This window comes from Strongylocentrotus purpuratus, unplaced genomic scaffold (genome assembly GCF_000002235.5).
Source record: "Strongylocentrotus purpuratus isolate Spur 01 unplaced genomic scaffold, Spur_5.0 spur5_scaffold_5, whole genome shotgun sequence".
In the NCBI taxonomy this organism is placed as follows: Eukaryota; Metazoa; Echinodermata; class Echinoidea; order Camarodonta; family Strongylocentrotidae; genus Strongylocentrotus; species Strongylocentrotus purpuratus.
Window position 1 is genome coordinate 39,246,628 of NW_022145611.1, and position 18,650 is coordinate 39,265,277.

An 18,650-nucleotide genomic window follows, 5' to 3' on the forward strand; every position below is an offset into this window, starting at 1 on the left:
AATGAAACATGATGATTTTAATCCTGTTAGAAAAGCTATGGATGTGTTAATGTGTTTATGTTGGCTTTCATGTAATTGTTGGATTCAATCTACATTCAGTACCCCCCCCCCCCCCAAAAAAAAGCTTGCAGCAATTGCAAACTGAATAGAATAGCCTCTTCAATTTACTCAACCTGTATACATGTAAGCCTACATGTGTGTATTTTTTATTAGATCTACACGTTAAATCATTCATTGTTCAACATGATAGACAGGTCCATTGGATGCATGATGAGGCAGAAATTATAATTTCATTTAGTCAGACATATTTAATGATCATTTGCTGCTTCCATCAGGAAACCACTAATGAATTGAAAATACAGTTTAACCTTGCCATGTGTTTTTAAAATGTTAATATCATTTTAATCACCATTACTGTACCATATTAACCTCAGACAATGAATCGTGAAGACTATTATCTTCTGGAATATGTTTTTTAGATGAAATATAAATACGGAAGGCATGTCCTTTCATTTCATTTGAAAGAACAAAAAACCAGCCACCATAAATAATTAGGGTTGAAAGGATACTTTGCCAGTTCATTGAGCAGGTTATATATTCTTATGACTTCATTGTTGGGACTTCATCCCCGCTAATAACCCAATTTATATGACAAATTGGATGGGTTTTCCTAGCAAGTCAGGGACACTGTAACAACCATCACACTCACAGCCTGGTGTGTTCAAACCTGTGTTGGCAATATAGCGATGAGCTAGATGCGCCTTTCCTATCTATGCTCAATCTTGAGATGAGAAAGTCATTTCCGGTATTGGTTTTGGTATATATTTGTTTTATCCATTTTGTTTGTATCTATTGAATTGCCCTCCAAGGGATTTGATTCCTATTACTATGACGATGATGTAGGTGATAAAGTGCATTAGTGATATGAGATATTTGCAATGATTTTTGAGTGATATATGTTTCTTCCTGTTCCAACATTGTTCACTTTATGTTAATGTACGTTGCCGTCTGTAAGGAGTTTTGCTTTTGTACAGCCAAAAGTCCTGCATTTCATGAAACTGATTCTAATGGATAGCCTTTTACTATTCCCTATGTATATTGCATATGACATTACTTCCTGGCCTAAAAAGTGTATTGGACATTCTCAAATTGAGAGCTCATAGTGTATGAGATTTAAAATGCGGGACACAAATCAGAATTTGAAGGAAAAAAATGCAAACGTGAATGTAGGCAGGTTTGGAAACAGTTACCCAAACCTGAAGTGTACATGTAAGTCTTCAAGGTTCCATGGCTGTTGAGCACTGCTTCACTGACTTATTGTATGAAATCTAACGCTCCGTATTTACTCTGGTTTAGTTTCTAAGAACTAACCCTATGATATTTGGTTTCACCATTTTAATTAAATTTGAGGTGAAGTGAATGCCTTTGCACATATATCCCTTATATTGAATGCACCCCCAATAATTCCCTTTTATGACGTTTCTCAACTAATCTTCTGTGCCTCTGTGCACCGTATCAATTTCAAAATCAGGCTGTTACCAACTTATATCCTAACCGAGGAGAAAGACGTAGATCCAGATTTAAAATCTCTCAGGAGTTGCACTAGGGAGAGAGTAAAATCCCCAATCCGTCCTGAAAAGAAGTTCTAGGCCATAGGGGTTCAGAGTGTTCCAAATTTAAAGAATATCTTTGTCTACAGCTTTCAAGATAAATCTAATACTTGAAGTAGAATATCATGCTCTCAAATATTCATGTCAACAATACTCAAAAGGCACCTTTTTATGATTCCAGCCATTGAATTGTTATGAGGGATGGAAACTGTAATACTTCCATTTCTTTTTTTTTGTGGTATGATATCTAATACTACAGCCAAAAACAAGCCACCCATTTTAGACCCTATACCCACATGCATCCACCACACTTGCAACACAAACAAGTTACTTTTTCTTTCATATACCGCAGTATCCAACACCATAGCATCTCCTATTGTACAAAACCAATGTAGCGCTATGCTCGCAGTCCTCACAGTGTTTATGGAAGTAAACAACTTGGTTGTAAAAGTCAGGTTTTTAACAATGGGGGTTGAGTTATTATCGCCATTTATTGTCCATTGTTCTGAAGTGGTTTCCAAGATGCGGTCAATGAACTGTGACGTGATGAAATGCAGAAAATTTGTGATTCATGGTGTAGCCAAGCTTCCTGGTTGGGTTTTCAGATTGTGGCACACCAGGATCTACAAAATTCATGGAAATGTGCAATCTTATGTTGCTTTCTTTTTCCACAGAAGACCATCTTGTTTGTGTGATTGCTATCAATCCTGTAAATGATGGGAATTAAGTATTATTCTGGAAAGGTATTACTCTCTGCAAATGTACAATATTTGAAATAACAATTTCTTGCTTGGGTACTCAACTGGAGCCATAATTTGGGATGGTATGGTTGATTTATAAAGCAATGATTTTTAGCAAAAAAAAAAAAATGTGTCAATTATTGATAAATAGCAAAGCTACTTTAATATCAGTCAAAATCAACATTACATGCATTACTCTTGCTTGACAGCAAGACAAAATACTCTTTATATACCTCACTTAAGTAATCCAGCCATCTGATTGGTCGAAATTGCATTCATAAACTTCAACTGTTCTTGTAAAATTCCCGGTAACCATGCATAAAACATTTACTATTTTTAATAACCATGGTTATTAAAAAAATAGGTCAGCCTCCATGGTTACCCCATAGGTTTACATGTTAAAAAATGGTTTGAGCGATCGAGGATACCGTATGTGTGCGAAGGATTGGTCGGTAATTTCAATACAATTGAATCTCGATCGATCTTACCGACAATTTTATCTTGCATTGTTGACATGAAGACGAAAATAAACTTCCAAAAACAAAAAAACAATATCTGCCGATAGATCTTGATCTAAGTTCGTGCCAATATGCATTGCAAAAGTAAAAGAAGGGTCCGTTTAATGGAGCTTTTGCGAAGCATTCATCACGCCGAAGCCGGTTTCAATCCATTTTAATGTATATATTGTACAAAACTGCCAAGCACGTGAACAGCGCGCGATGGACGAGTGGTGTAAGGCATTGGTGAAAGATTCATCACTCATTGTACGCAAGGGTTCGACTCTCACCTTCGCCAAAAAAAAAAAGTATTTTTTATTTTTTATTTTTTAGTCTATTTTTTTTCGGCATATAAAAGTATTAATGACTGCTTTAATATTCGAGAAATAGTTGTTTTTATACGCTCTCGGGAAGGTTACAATTGGGCTATTCCCCTCGGCACGCCTCGGGTAATAGCACAATTCTAACCTTCCCTTGAGCTTATAAAAACAACTATTTCTCTCAAAGCAGTCATTAATACTATATTAGTGCATGAAAAAAAGGCCTATTAATTTCAGTGATATTCTGCTTTCATAATCCTTCCTGAGGAGAGACCCCGTGTGGAAGGGTACACCATATACTTCCCTATAGAGTCAAAGTAGGTTGATTGAGCTCGAGGATATATATCACATTGATGCTGCAATCCCTGGCCTAGGGTTAATGCATTTCCCACCCATCTCAGGCCAAAGCCATTTCTGTAGAGATGTTGTGCTCTGGTGGATACATGTATGCCACCAGACTGTGGATCACACTATGAATATGACAGACAAAGAAAGCGGACAAAATATACAGCTCCTCAGGTAGACAAAGGAACATCCCTTCACTGCTATTATGTAAATAGGTGAATATGCATGTGACACCTGTTCTACACATTTTTACATAATAGCAGTGAAGGGAACTGTATATTTTGTCCACTTTCTTTGTCAGTCATGTTCATAGTGTCACATGGTTCACAGTTTCAGTCCCAGAGTGCGGCACTAAAGTCCTCAGGCAAGACATTGATCTACATTTGCCACTCTCCACCCAGGTGTTAAATGGGTACCTGGTAGGATGTGAACATTAAGGTGATTGGATTGGCATTTGTGTGCTTGTAAAATGGTGCCTGGATGGAATACTCCCCAGGGAGTGGGGCGTGTGCACTATCATATGCGGATTAGAAATTGAATCCAATAACCGAGTAATGATGATTACGATGTGAAGTGCTCACAAACATTGTACTATTAGGCGCCATACAAATGTGGCTATTGTAATTTTATTATTGGCTCGCACTCATGATCTAATTGCTTTTCAGCCTTCTGTACAAGTGATTTTACCCGTGGCATACAAAGACTAACAAGTAAAATTGGATACAAAGATATGATTAGGCACTACATCGAAATGAAACTACTAATACTAATTGATTATCCGTACGACTATCATAAATTAATTCTATTATACTATTTGGTTTTGGTTTGCCACCTTGTCTGTTCATTAAATTCATTTCCATCATGCATAGTGTGCTCATTTTCACAAGTATACTCATGTATATGTGGAAGGCAATGCTTGATACACTTCAGGCAATTAGTTTGGATGTGATTTATACATATACACATTCTAGAGGAAATGTACGATGACGTTGAGTGTTGATTCTTATTATATCTCCTGTTGTGCTCAGATATAACCTGAACCAAAACAGTGATCATAGCCATTGCATGTGAGCCAGTGCATAGAGGAATTTATGTCAATGAAAATATAATGATTTATATATTCAAAAGAAGTTCAGTTTAATGTATATTTTTAAGCATCACAGACATTCTTCATTGTCTTATTTTCGGGGAAACAGATATTTATAGCTTGTTAATGTGAAAAAGAAGTTCACTTGATATTGTTCTTGTCAGGATTACAAGAGATATTGTCATGGTGATAAAGCACCAAAATGCTGTGTAACCTTGACCAGCACCTTGCTTGTGTCTGGCTTGAACCAAAGTTAGAGAGTATATTTCTGTGCATGATCTATGGGAGATGAAGCAGATTATATACATGTATCAATAACATGCAGAGTGCATCACAACTAATGGGGTAAAACCTAAAAGCGTTGTCGCATCCAAACTTCTCTCTCCCCTTGTCTCTCTCTCTCTCTCCTGAGGAACAGGTTGACTGTTGCAATCAGAGCCTCGTTAGTGAAGCATGCTACAGAGGGAGTGATAGAGATGGAGTTGCACTGTATGAGGGAGGGCTGGCTGGCTGGGAAATATGAATGAATAATTCATTTGTGGGCTATCTGAGACAAACTGGTGCTCGATCAAGGGTATTAAGGGTCATGGTGGCAAGACAAGTGAAGGGATGCTTCATTGCAGACTTGATGGAAGACCTCGTAGAAAGAAACCGCAAAATGGAAATTGTATAAAAACCAATCAATGTCTATAATCTACTGAATTAAATTTTACATGCAATTATGCATTGTTTTTACCGTCTCTATACCAGTGTAAACATAGTTTTCTATTTGCAGAAGCTGCTTTAGGATTCTGTCTTGTACAAGTGCAATTTTTTCAATGTGATATAAATAAATTATATTATTGTTTTTTACAAGAGCTCTTTTCAGTTTACCAGACCATTTTTTTTGTATAGCTTTCGAGGGCTTAATTGCTCACCACTCCTGTACTTTTATTGTTGTTGCTCTGCTCTGTTTTGAAGGAGTCAATTCTAAGGGTAATTACTAGATCATGAAAAACGATGTAATTGAAATCTGCTTGGCATGATGCACATGACCTCAATGTTGATGATCATTTACATTAAGTTTTGGCCTTTGTCGTTATTGGCAAGGAAAAAATCAGGACTTATTGAATTGTTGATGTAGTATCATAAGTACTAAAAGCTTTTTTATGGAGGTTTATACTAAATCTTTCCTTTTCCTGTCCATATAAAAGCAGCCTCCCTGGATTTATATTTTGCTATCCTCTATTTTCATAATTTCCATGCTGGAGCAACAGGAAATATTTCATCTCATCTTTGTTTACATTCCTGGTCCTAACCTTCCAAAGCTCCTGAAAGCTCCTTTCATGACCTTCTGGCTTTGTGGTGGAGAAGCTCTCTGGTAACTGGACACTGAAATCTAGTGAGGCTGGTAAACAAGCCTGTTGAACTCTGAACCCCAAGTCATATGATTAACAGTGTTTACATGGCTTTCCTGCCCATGATCATTTACGTTATTCTGCAGTATGCATGCATATAATACACTCTACATGCATGTTCTTGTATTATGCTTTCATTTTCCAATAGCGGGCTTAGGGTAGATTATGTAGTATTAACTGTTACAGCAGACGGATTAGAAGTCCTTGTCAGTTAGCAGGAAAGCTTTATTTTAGGTAATAGTGATATAAATAAAAAATTACTATTATATTTTTTTTTTGTCCACCATTCTTTCATGACGATGGTGTGATTTTGCAGATTGAAATGTATTGCAAGATCTGTCCTAGAAGTTTTGTTATACATGTAAATGCCTTTTGTTCCTGCTTTTAGCTTTCCTTAGTAGTGATGTGGAGAGTATTAAACAAAGACATAGGTGGAGGGAGGCCTATGTGTAGATTATGTATGATTGGCCTCTCATTACTGCACAAAATGTGATGAGATTTATATCAGATCTTGTGATAACACGGCAAGACATCAATGGTACAATGATATCAATGTATGCTGGTAGTACCTCACATGTTGAAGGATGTGATGTAATCAGACTTCATGTGAGGTCACTTTCCAACAAACCTACAAAGGTAGCTAAGTGAAAAGCCAATAGATGGGAGAGGGGATACGGTAGGTGGCACCTTTGCTTTTGGCAGTTACAAGTAATTTACTATTTCTGTTTAAAAATCAGCAAATTTTCCTCCAGGTATTTCTTTTCATTGCAGCTATAAATCTGTAGTCATAGTATCATACAGCTCCTTGATAAATTTTTCCCCCATATAATCAATTGCAGCGCACCGCAATTCTGGATAGTGCACCCGGTGTAAAAAAATCTTCCATTCCGTCTGCTTGTAATAGGTCAAGACAGTTGATGTGGAGGGTGCTTGTTATATCCCGGTGGAAATCTTACATAATGGGACTGAATTCGGCCAGCCATTGGCTTAATGAATACTGATTTTTTTTTTTGCAGGCAGGTCTCCCTCTCATTTGGCATCTATCAGCGCTTCATTTTGCAAAAAGGGACGGGGGAATTAGATCTGCGAACCTGACACGGATGAGTCAGGTCCGGTTTAATGTCAGGAATGTTACTACATGTATAAGAGCGCTGCCACACTAGGGACAGTGCCTGGCCGATAGTGAATCACTCTTCCATCGTATGAATTGTCTTCCATCCTAGAATCTCACTTACAACAAGTATTGCATAAAGTGCATATTTGTTTGAAATATTATCCAGGTCAAGCTATTCATTTGCAGGGATGTTTACATTTGATTTATAATGAAAAGAGATAGGTCTGTAGTAAGAAAATATTAGATGACTAGATATTAAATTGAAAATAGGCTTAGATGTAATATGTAGGCCTATGTTTCATTCTATCAAGGTCTAAACTTATTAAGCTCATGGTATGTATCAAATATGTTTAGCTAGAATTCCTGTCAACTGCTTAGAGCCAGAACGAATAACTCTATTAATACAGAGTGAACACCCTTCTTGCCCTCGCAGATGAGATCTGTCTCATCGTAAGAACGTGAAGTAATAGAACATGTATAGTACTACATGAGGTAAAGGAATTTGAGTGCATTGAATTCATGAATGACTTTAGGTTTCCTGCATCTCTACCCTCCTGATGAGACACATGGGATTATTCAACTCTAATTAAAGAACTTAATGAAGAATAGTGTGCGTTAATCCTACTGAGAGAGTGCCACAAGATACTACTCCTATTTGTAATGTGTGTGTCGATCGAAGGCCGCGTTCATTCCATCATTAATTACATCTCTGGAGAGTTTAATCTGTCTGGAGAGAGAGAGAGAAATATTTGTGTTTTCAGTTTCAAATTTCTATTTGTCTTTCCAAACACCGTCAATCAGCGCCTATACTATATCTTAGAAATGTATATCCCAGCTCTGGTTTTGAACAAAAGAAACTGCTGAAGTCAATTTTATTTGCTGTGAAAAGGTAGAGCAATTATTTTGAGCAACAAAATGTGTCTTTCCAAATGAACTACAATTATTTGCAGTGTTCAAAATATTAGACCCATGGCTTGAATTTCAAGTTTCTTATTCTTGTTGTTCAGGTGATGTGTGATGATATTTCTCAAAAGATTAATTTTCTCTGTCCCAGTGATATCAGGATTATTTCTGTATGCTTGAACGTCTGGATAAACAAATCAGTACCTGTATGAACACAACTGAAGGCATCTTCAGAACATGATTGTCAGTTGATGCCTCATCTGTGATCCTTGCAGTGTAGCCTTTAGTATACTCTTTGACATTGCACAATGTCCTAGTACATTGTTCTACGTGCAAACCTACGTGCAAACCTACGTGCAAACCTCTATCAAGTATAAGACTATATTAAGACAAACAGGTAATCTGAGCAAAATCATGGAATATCTACACAACATTGTAAGGTTGCTGTAAACAAGTACTATCAAAGCACAGAATAGTGATGTGTAGCCCATGGAATGTGGCATATTTTAGAGGGCAAGTGTTTATAGCATTTATATGCTGTTTTGTGCAAATCCTTTCAGGCAGGGTAAAGGCAGTATATGAATTGCTCTGTTGGAATTTTGAGGGGACATGTTATAGGTCTCCCCAAATGACCTTTGGCCTCGAGATATTTTTAAAGGGTCGCATTGGGAGCACAATGGCAGTCTGGAAAGAAACACATGTAACAACATAAGAGTTGAAAGAGAAGATAAATGCTAATTTCATATGCTCAATTTTTGGTGTGTCTAGTAATGTCTAAGTGAAAACTGCAAAAGGCATTTGTTTTTCTTAGTATGGACATGTGATGAGTAAATACTAGAAATTATTAGCTTGGCTGAATACTTTGCTGGTTATTTGTTTGTGGTTCAAACAGTCATTTAGATTTATCTCTCTTTAACTGAAACACATCCTGTAAGTGTTATGGTTTGTAGACGATTCTCCTGTGTATAATTATCCTGCTTGTGAGTACAGGATATGTTGTGAATTTGAAAGTGAAAGCAAATTCTACATTTCAGAAGCTCTCTTCATAAATATTGACTGTCCCAGTGATTTTATAATAACTATATAACTTTCAGCAGTTATGTTCTGTTCAAGTAGTGGTTAAAGGATGTAGGCTTTTTAAAGGTCCTACATGAAGTTATTATTAGCTTGTATTGTTATCAAAGGAAATGAAGCTTGTAGTCTATTGTCTTACATGCTCTTCAAGCTGTCAGTTGTGATAAGGGACCCATGTGATTGAATATGTTTTCCCTTTAATCTTTATGAACATATTATATAACTAGAAGATTACTAAATAGAGGTGATAAACTGATAATTGGTAGGTAAATTGTATGATAGGAAATTAGGAATTAAGACAATACTATGATATCAGAGGGCAGATTTTATTTCCAGTTTTGCAAACTAATGCAATTCTTGTACTACCACCTGTACATGTATGTTTATGTTCTTAAAACTAACAACAATTTAATGTGCATTTAATATGCATTGAATATTAATAAGTACATGTAGTAGGCCTACATTCGTTTTACAAACTCCTGTGACATCATTGATTGACAGCTGATTACATACAAATATTTTGTTGTGCTTTTCAAATAAATAATGACGATTACAGTAACCTCGAGCCAAGTCATCTAAATCCATGTTGGCAACCATATTTTATTACTGCTTTTCTTTGTCTGTCATAGGTTTTCTCTTGTGTTTTTGTTTATAGTTTCATAGATGGTTAGCCATGTACTTCACTTATCTGCTGAATCCAATATTTGCTCACAATGAAATGTGATTCTTGTTTACCATTTGATTTGAAGAAATACCAATATCGTTATTTGATTTGATCATGCTTGTGCAGGACTAGAAAATTACTTCTCACCTGTACTTCCTTTCCTGTTATAATTTATTCCTTTTTTCCTGATTGGTTAATAAATCATATGCAAGGGACATGTGCAGGCCTATATACATTTATATCCACACATTCATTATTATTCTTAATCATGTAGAAAATCAGCTGTGAAGTTTTTTTATCGATTTCGAGTGAAACATCGACACAAGAACATGATTTTTCCCATTAAAGTAATTGAATTAACCTTGGCTTGCTTGCTACGATGCTTGCTTTTCATTACGCTAGATTGCCCAATTTTTGACAGCAAATAAGAAGCAGGAGAGTGGTTAAAAGCTTGTTGTGGCATTGTAACCTTGTGCTGCTATGAACTACATATTGATATGCTAGACCCATCGTGCAATTTTGACCCAGATTCTCCCTTTGCTATGCACTTGACCACCCACTCACCATTTTGTCCTGTTTTTATATATTTTCTATTACAATTTTTATATTAGAATTTGAATGGAATGGCATCCTTTCCACTTTCTTATCAGTTCACCTGATCAGGGTAGCCTTTAAAAACACACCATATGTTTACATGTATACCTCTCTTACATGTATATTTAAATTGAATTCAACATCACAAATTTGCATGATGCATTTATTAATCCTTATTCTGAAAAAAAGGTATCAGGGCCTATTATGTAGCAAAACACAGTAGGCAAGATGGAAAATAGAAAATTTTGTATTGACAGTGTGTAACTATTTTGCTGGCTTGTATTTTACTTTAGAGCTATTTTTAAACCATTTGCGATTAGAAAGAGAATACGAACAGGAATGTGATAGGCATGATACTCTGCCGTATACCATGATAACTTTCCACTCTTTCTCCTTTAATTACGAATCGTCAGTTACAACTTCAACAAGAGCTAATGAATATTCTGTATCAACAACTTCACATACATGTACCTGCAACAGTCATACAGCTATCCCCCCCCCCCCCCCCCCCCCTCATTCAAAGGAAGTGATTTCCCATAAACAAAAATCTAATTGCTTCTGAGTGTGCCCATACAACGGCTGCTGCTGTCTGTCATCGGATGGAGGTGGAACAGTCCTAGAATAGAGCTGACATCAAGCCAAGTGCATATGGCCAGCCAACCCAGTCCTACCTTCAATGGATAGAAGCATATATATCAATTAAGCACCCCATGATATTGGGTGGCAGTTCGAGTTCTGAATACCTGAAAATTAGAAAGCTATTAGATGAACTGTGTGCCATCAGTCCTAATGTATCATGGCTACATGTTAACTACGTATGTGGCAAAGGGTGAAGTTGGGTTAAGTGTTATTTTAAGAGGCATGTGCCAGTCTCTGATGTTCCTTTAATCATGATTATCCTGGGAGGACATCGGCCTATCTGTCTTCAGACATGAAGGTCTGTTGCATCTGTTTTGATGGCATCATGGTCAAAACATTACTCTTCAAGTATCTTCAAATGTTTTCCAACAGAGAAGCATTACACTACCAACACATGATTTTGTACAAAACTGTGTTCAAACAAAACTGTGCAGTCATCAATTTCATTGTGGGGAAAAAGAATCTTTGTTGTTATTGGCACAGCAACGTGTCAGATATTACAGTATTTTTCATCATCAAAACAACCATCGTTTTGAAATCAGATGCTTTTCTTATGGGAAAAATAACCATCTGTAGTGTTTATGATTGTATTAGCAGTTCTTGTTTTGGCTCCATAAAGTCCCCTGGTGCTCTCACCAGTCATCCAGCATTTCTCAATCTGCGGATTTCTTGAATAAATGTGAACATCTGCAAAATTATGTTTCTTTAGATGTGTGATAGTTCACAGTTTTTGTTTAACTATGTCATATTTTGGCAGCTTCTGTGTCATTAGTCATCACAAGGCAATGCCAGAGGTCATTCTCTTTCCCAAGAGTAGATTATAAGCAGAAAAGTTTTGGTGTCTTGTGCCAATGCTGGGCATATTTTCTTGTCATATTGTTTTGTATCCACGATGATTCAGCAATGACAAACATTCTTAAAGCATTGTTTCTTCTGAACATGATATATTTCATATCTCTATTACTCAGGACTCCAGTCTAGGAATAATTTCTGGTCTACTTGAATTAGTAAATCTGAATACATTATCATGACAGTAGTGACCTTTTGTAGGTAGCACAAGCAAATTAAATTACTTTCGACTAGGTGTTGTAGCCTGCGGTATCCTTCTTTAGAGTCCCACAGTTCCTGATTGCAATGACAATTTTGTCTAAATATAAGTGAAAACCTCAGTGAGCAGAATTGAGGATAGAAACTGGTCATTAACTTGGCTGTTAAGAGTCGTGATGTATCTGGCTTGTGTCTGGAGAAGGTCAAGTGAATCTTCACATGTCCACGGGGGAGTAAAAGAACTTGCCGCTAACCCCAAGACAAAGAACCCTTTATAACTTGCTATCTAGTTTTGATCGGTTTTTATATGAAGCTGCATATGTCAAGGAACACGATAAAACCTGAAACTTTAGCGAAATTCATGAGTGGTCCAGATTTGTGAAATTTTCATGCTGTGAAAGTATAGTATGGTTTGACATTATCTATTACACTGTATGTGTGTAAATCTCATGTGCCTCGCAATAATGTTATTATGCCTACTTGTTTATGATTACTTTGATTGCTGGTTCATACTCATGAAGGTAGCCACAGGATTTGTTCACTATTCAAAGTTTCAATAAAAGCAGACTCAATAGTCGTGATTGCATTGCACCCATTGCTTGTCCATCAAGAAGCGATAATGTGTTGGCTCATGATGTCAAGCGTCTTGGAAGGCTGTAGACTTGACCCTGGTCCCAATTAAGAAGAACACAGGGAACCTACCCCATGACCATAGACCACAGCCACCACCAATTAGAACATGTATGGTGTGAAGATCAAATTACTGGTCCCTTACATGTACTTCTACTCTGGCTTCAAACTTTGAATAATGTTGAGAAATTAGTCTCTTCTACAATGGTACCACAGTGTGTGTAAAGTATTTTACATTAGGGTGTGATGTGTACAAGATCTGAATATGTCTGATGATATACAGTGCTGACAAGATCTGAAAATACTGGGTCGTTGTTAGTGTAAAGGGAGTCTCAGCCTAGTAGATATGATTGATTGTATTGTAAACCTGTGTTGACCCTGCATAACCCCTGTGCCATTATGTTTTGGGCTGATGGCAGGGCCCCAGGAACAGAAACAGGACAGGTTTTATGTGCATGCAAAAGACTGGCAGAAACATGACACAGATTACAGTACTTGGGTCTGTTCTTTGGTAATGGTACATTGTCTAGATTATAGGAGGGTCATGAATAATCAAATTTTTAAGTTTGGCTTTGCAGATCCTCTCCTTTTTTAGGATCTTTTACTGCTTTATATGTATAATACTTATTTTAAGTTTTACAAGTTTTGTTGAAAAGGTGATTATAAAAATGAAAGCCTGCACAATTTTTTGTTTATTCTTACAGTTATTAGCAATGTTTCCATGCATTTATCTGCTCGGTTAGAAAGAGCCAAGTGATAAAGATGAGTCTACAAGCACATAGTTTGTTACATTTAATTTAATAAGTGATTGTTTACCAGGAAGTATTTGCAAACAAATCATGTGGAAATTGTCCCCACAGAAACAGGAAACAAAACCATATTTTTGGCAATTTCTAGAACTGCAAATATTAGCGCTCGCCGTTTCAGGAAAAAAACGAAATAAGCAGCCAAATCAGCATAGTGGTATCACTAGCCAGCAATGGTTAGTGCAAAGTATAAACAAAACCATTATTATGTACCAGTATTGTGATTGGACTCTTTGGAGAGGTATTTTTGCATCACAACAGATTCTGGCTCAATTTTCCTTTTCATTTGTACAGAACTAATGTGGCATTACATGGTTTGGAATCTAATTATGAAGCAATGTAGCATGTATGGCAGTCTTTCAAATTAGTATTTGAATGCACAAGTTGTATTTACGCTTCCCATTCCAGCCAGTCATGCATGCCAGAGCTATTGTTCAACCATTACAAGTACTTGTTGCCTTTCGATGTTTCAGTGATCAAATCTGTGGAGTGCTTTTAGAATCGGCTGTGTGATTGTAGAGGAATTAGTATGCCTGAGTTGAAATGTAGTTCAATAGTCTTTCGATCCTGTTACTACAAAATTTCTGATATATGAGAAACAGAAAAACAGAAATGGAGATAAGAGAGGGTTGTTCAGACATGTGTGTCTTCCATAGAGCTATTCAAAAAATTATTGAAAATACATGCATTACAAATGTGTGGACAATTCTTGTAATGTAGGTTTGCCGAGGGAAATGGTCTAACTTTTCATACTAAACCCTCACATAAACATAAACACAGACCTGCACATGTCTCCCCTCCCCCCTAAGAAAAAATAAATTAGAAACCCCCTCTTTTGTTTAAATAGCTTGTCAGAGATAGAGATTTTTTTCAGACATAATCATGCAGCATAAGTAATGCAATAACCTAATGTGTGCTCTTTGACTCTCCCAAAAGTATATGACAGATTAGTTGTTAATGGATTGATGGATGGATTTTCACACATCTCAGGATTTATATGAACTAGGTGTACAGTGAAATCTGCATGCATGCTATGTACTATGAGTATTACAATGAAAGTGTGAACTATTCATATTTTATCTACCGGTACATGTAAATTAATGCATGTAGGTACTTTGTTATGTCATAGTTCTGTTTGATTTGAATGCTGAAGTAATCAAAGAGTTTGCCAATAGTTCTGTTACAATGCTGTTCTGAGAATTTGTTTTTAATTTTACAATAATATTTTAACTCCCTCCATACAATTTGGTGCTCATGATAGATTAACAAATAATGATTATATCATTTTGGTTGTGCATTGGCTTTAATAAAGCCTTGCATATCAACAAACAATTTTACTCATACACATATAACGATAATGCGTAGACACCTTTTTTGATGTTGATATTTTATTATTGTTGGCTTGGGTATAGGTTTCTGTATTGAGATTACAACGTAGACCCATATGCATGTATAATTGATATGGACACTGTTATATTGTTTGCTGTCAACATTGGTCATACTCCTTTGAAGCTATGAATCATTCATACCTGATTATCTCATCTTCATCTACTCCTCAGAGTCTACCTCTCAGGTTCTGAAGTATAGTGACAGACTCAAATGTTTTGAATTAGTTAACTTTGCTCTACTGTCACTAGACAACACTAAATTCAAAATTATGTTTTGCTTGTTAGTGCTTTGTTGGAGTTTTGTCTCTTTTCTTCAAATTAATCTAGCAGAAGCCCCACAGAAGAAGACAAAATGGACTGCATATTTCAGTCATATAGGCCTAGGTATATATTTCCTGAGGTCCAATAAATCTTCTGTGAGTTGCGTTAGTTGTCATATTTGGAAACAAATAATTTTGAATATTTGAATATTTGTTTGCAATTTCCTGAAAATGCGCATCCTGTGATGAAGAACTAAGCCATAATCATCTTTCAAATTGTGAATGTCAGTGACAGTTCAGCAAGAAACTCTGTGCACCTGGCCATCCAATTTCCTCTATCCTCTGCTGCAGGCCTGTCGATCCCTTGAAGCTAAGGAACGCACCTTGTCCTGGTCACACTATTTATAGCTTAACCATCGCAATGAAAAGGGGATCAATTTACTGACACTCCAGTTAACCAATGGTGCGGTAGTTACATTAGCCTCATACTGTCAAGTACCTGCTTTTGTCACTAGGCTGTGGTGGTGGCAATGACAACAGCAGCGAACATGACTGAATCTTGATGTCAAACTAGATCAGACAATCATCTGCCATCCTTCTACTAAACAACTATTTGGGTTCCTCCCTCCTCGATCCTCCTTGTTAAAACCCCAGCCAGTGTCTCGCCTGACCTGCTTAGGATGATCATCAAATGCCATGAAATCAATATCCTATCAAATGTGGAAATGTGAACGTCACTTAGGGTAATTGATTTGATGACTGCACAGTAATGTGTACTGTTATCCTTAGTTTGACTTGGCTGCCATATTATACTTGGACATGCAGTGATTACTTATCAATGTGATTTATAAACTCTTGATAACATCCAGGTGTACATTTTAGCATATATCTTTTTAATGTATGATCTTATTACAGCTGGGCTTTTAATGTAGTTATGAATTGTCTCAAGTTCAATTTCTCTCAGAAGTAAGTGTAAGTGAAACATATGATACACGACTTTGAAGGTGAATGATTTCATCTAGGCATACCAGTATTTAAGTGCACATTGTATTTATTAATATTACTATAAAACAGTAGCGTAAATAAAAGGGAAAGTCAAAAGGCACATGGTGCCTGCATTTAGAGATATGGTTTTTCTCCCAGAATATGAGTGTCCGTAGTTTGGTAAAAGTGACTGCAGTGAAAAAAATACACGGGGGCCCGGGGCGAAAGAGCCCCCGAAATGCCCAAAATAGCCCCCGAAATTCAGAAAATAGCCCCTGTAAATTTGCATAGAGTTCAATGCAAAACAAATTTTAGAATGTTATTTTCATGCAGGAAAGCTTGAAAAGTAGCCCCCCAAAAATAAATTTTAATTATTTCCCCCGAGTGACTGCTTTATCATCCAAACATCCTGAATCCCAGGAAACTTTGTGACCTCTGATTGACCTGGGCATGTAAGTCAGATGGTCACATTTCCTTTCCATGGGCCTTGCCTTGAGGACATTCATAAAGCTTTGGATAAAATGTCTCTGCTAGGGGGTGAATAGGTGATTGTAGAGATGGGCCAAGGTGTAAGTTGTTGTACAACTTGTAGGGACTCAGCTTTGTCAAAAGCTGTCTGTCAAGCTCATAATCCAAAAGTAAATACCTTTAGAAGTAATGAAAAATTATGAAGAGTGATGGGTGTAAAATTGTGTGACGGAATACAGTCGTGCTGATTTTTGTAGCATTTTCATATAATAATTAAGAATATCTATTTATCGAGGTATAGAAGACACTTTTGTCAATTATGCAAAGGCCTATTCCCCATATGAATGCCCCTTATTTTTATTCGTAGAAATTTTGATTAGGTATTCAGTTACCAGCTACGTACCAATTAAAAGCAAGAGAAGTTTTGAATTACCAACAAATCTTCCGCTGTAGTAAGTAATATTGTAGATGTTGTTCTACCTCAACACAAGCCCTCAAATTCATGTTTTGTTGATAAACACATGTTTTTAGAGTATGATGTATTGTGATTCACAAGTGGGTTGTTGTCTATGCTAGATGTCTTGTCAAGCAAGCTTTTCCACTGTCAGTCTGTATAGTACATCTGACAGATGAGCTAACTTGGCCTTTGGCCAGAAAGGGTGGAAAATTGGATATCTGAATTAGTGCAATTATAGGGGAGGGTAGACAAGGGCAATGGGGCATTGGGGGCAAAACAAACTTACGAGAGAGTATCAGAAAAAACGGGGAAAAGAAAATGGATGACACACATTCCCAGGCACACCATTTTATAGAAGCGGTAATCCGTTAGCAAAGTATTTACAAGGAGAAGGAAATTTCTTTAGCTAGAAGCATCATACAATGTATGAAGGGAGGTATGGTTTGACTTTGTATATTAGTTAGGCCTATTACTATTGGCATTGAAATTCAAAAGGCCTAAAATCTTCCCCTGGAATGTGTACATTGTTACCATTTGTTTTGCATCAAAAGTTTGTGTGAGCAAAAAAGATAAATATAATAAACATTTGGGCATACATGTACATAACATAGAAATAGAACAGTGCACTATTACCTGGTAAAATAGGATAACATTTGTATATCTCCTTGTTGATTATATATATATAGGTTGTATCAAGTACACTATGTGGGAGATATATGTCCCTAAAATATATCTTAGATTCACAAGGTTCACAAAGTGGACAACTTAAGTTGATTCATAAAACAGCACTGATACTATGAGATCAATTATTTCTCAAAATATTGAGCAATACTGCTCATTACATAGTTTAGGTTTCTGATTTCCCGAGATTACTTGAGCGATTACTTCCCATGTAGATTGTGGCTCGATTGACTTGCTAGAGAGTGATGCTGATCTCTTTGAACTCTTGTTGAATCACGCTTCCTGATTCTAGCTGATGAGGCGAGATTAAAGAGACTCCAAGAACTGCTGAATTACCCCCTGACAGATTAGTACTACAGTCTGTGTTCAATCCATAGTCTAGATGATAGCTTGTTCAGACTGAAGTCAATTTATACAAAAATCGTGCAAAGAAATGAAGCATCATCCTCTTGTGAAAGGAGTGTAAAGACTAGAACACAATATCATTCAAAAAAAAAATCTTGTAGAGGTCAATCGACATGACAGCTGGCCAATCATTAGTGCGCGCTCATGATTAGGCCCGCCCAGTTACATGATTTTTGTACGATATTCAGACTAGAAGGGACCCTTCGTTCGAAACGATGCTCATACATGCAATTCGTTAAACGTATCATTATTCAATGGTTTTTTTTTAATGATTAGAAAAAAAGGCAATATTCTATTGTAAAGCTATATGATGATTTTGGTGTAGCTATGAAATAAATTCTGGTAATCTGAATGAAGGGTTTGCTGTAAGAGGGAGAGAAAGAAAGGACAACCAAGAAATAATAAGTTAAATCATGAATTGAATGTATTCATTCATCTTATTGAAACCAAAAATGTATAATTATTACCTAATATTTTGGAAAGAAAAGAAGAATTCACTAGGTCTTTAATTTTTTCTTCACAATCCTGGTTCTCTCTTTG

The 18,650-nt window shown here is 36.5% G+C and overlaps 1 protein-coding gene across 1 annotated transcript in view; it reads left to right on the forward strand.

Moving 5' to 3' along the window:
• Positions 1 to 9,671, forward strand: part of LOC115929488 (RNA-binding protein Nova-1-like) — a 31,218-nt gene extending 21,547 nt beyond the window's left edge. The window contains exon 3 of the mRNA XM_030998491.1: positions 7,013 to 9,671. Coding sequence (XP_030854351.1) covers positions 7,013 to 7,077 — 65 coding nt within the window. The 3' untranslated portion in view covers positions 7,078 to 9,671. The remainder of the gene's footprint in view (positions 1 to 7,012) is intronic.
• Positions 9,672 to 18,650: the final 8,979 nt, after the last annotated feature.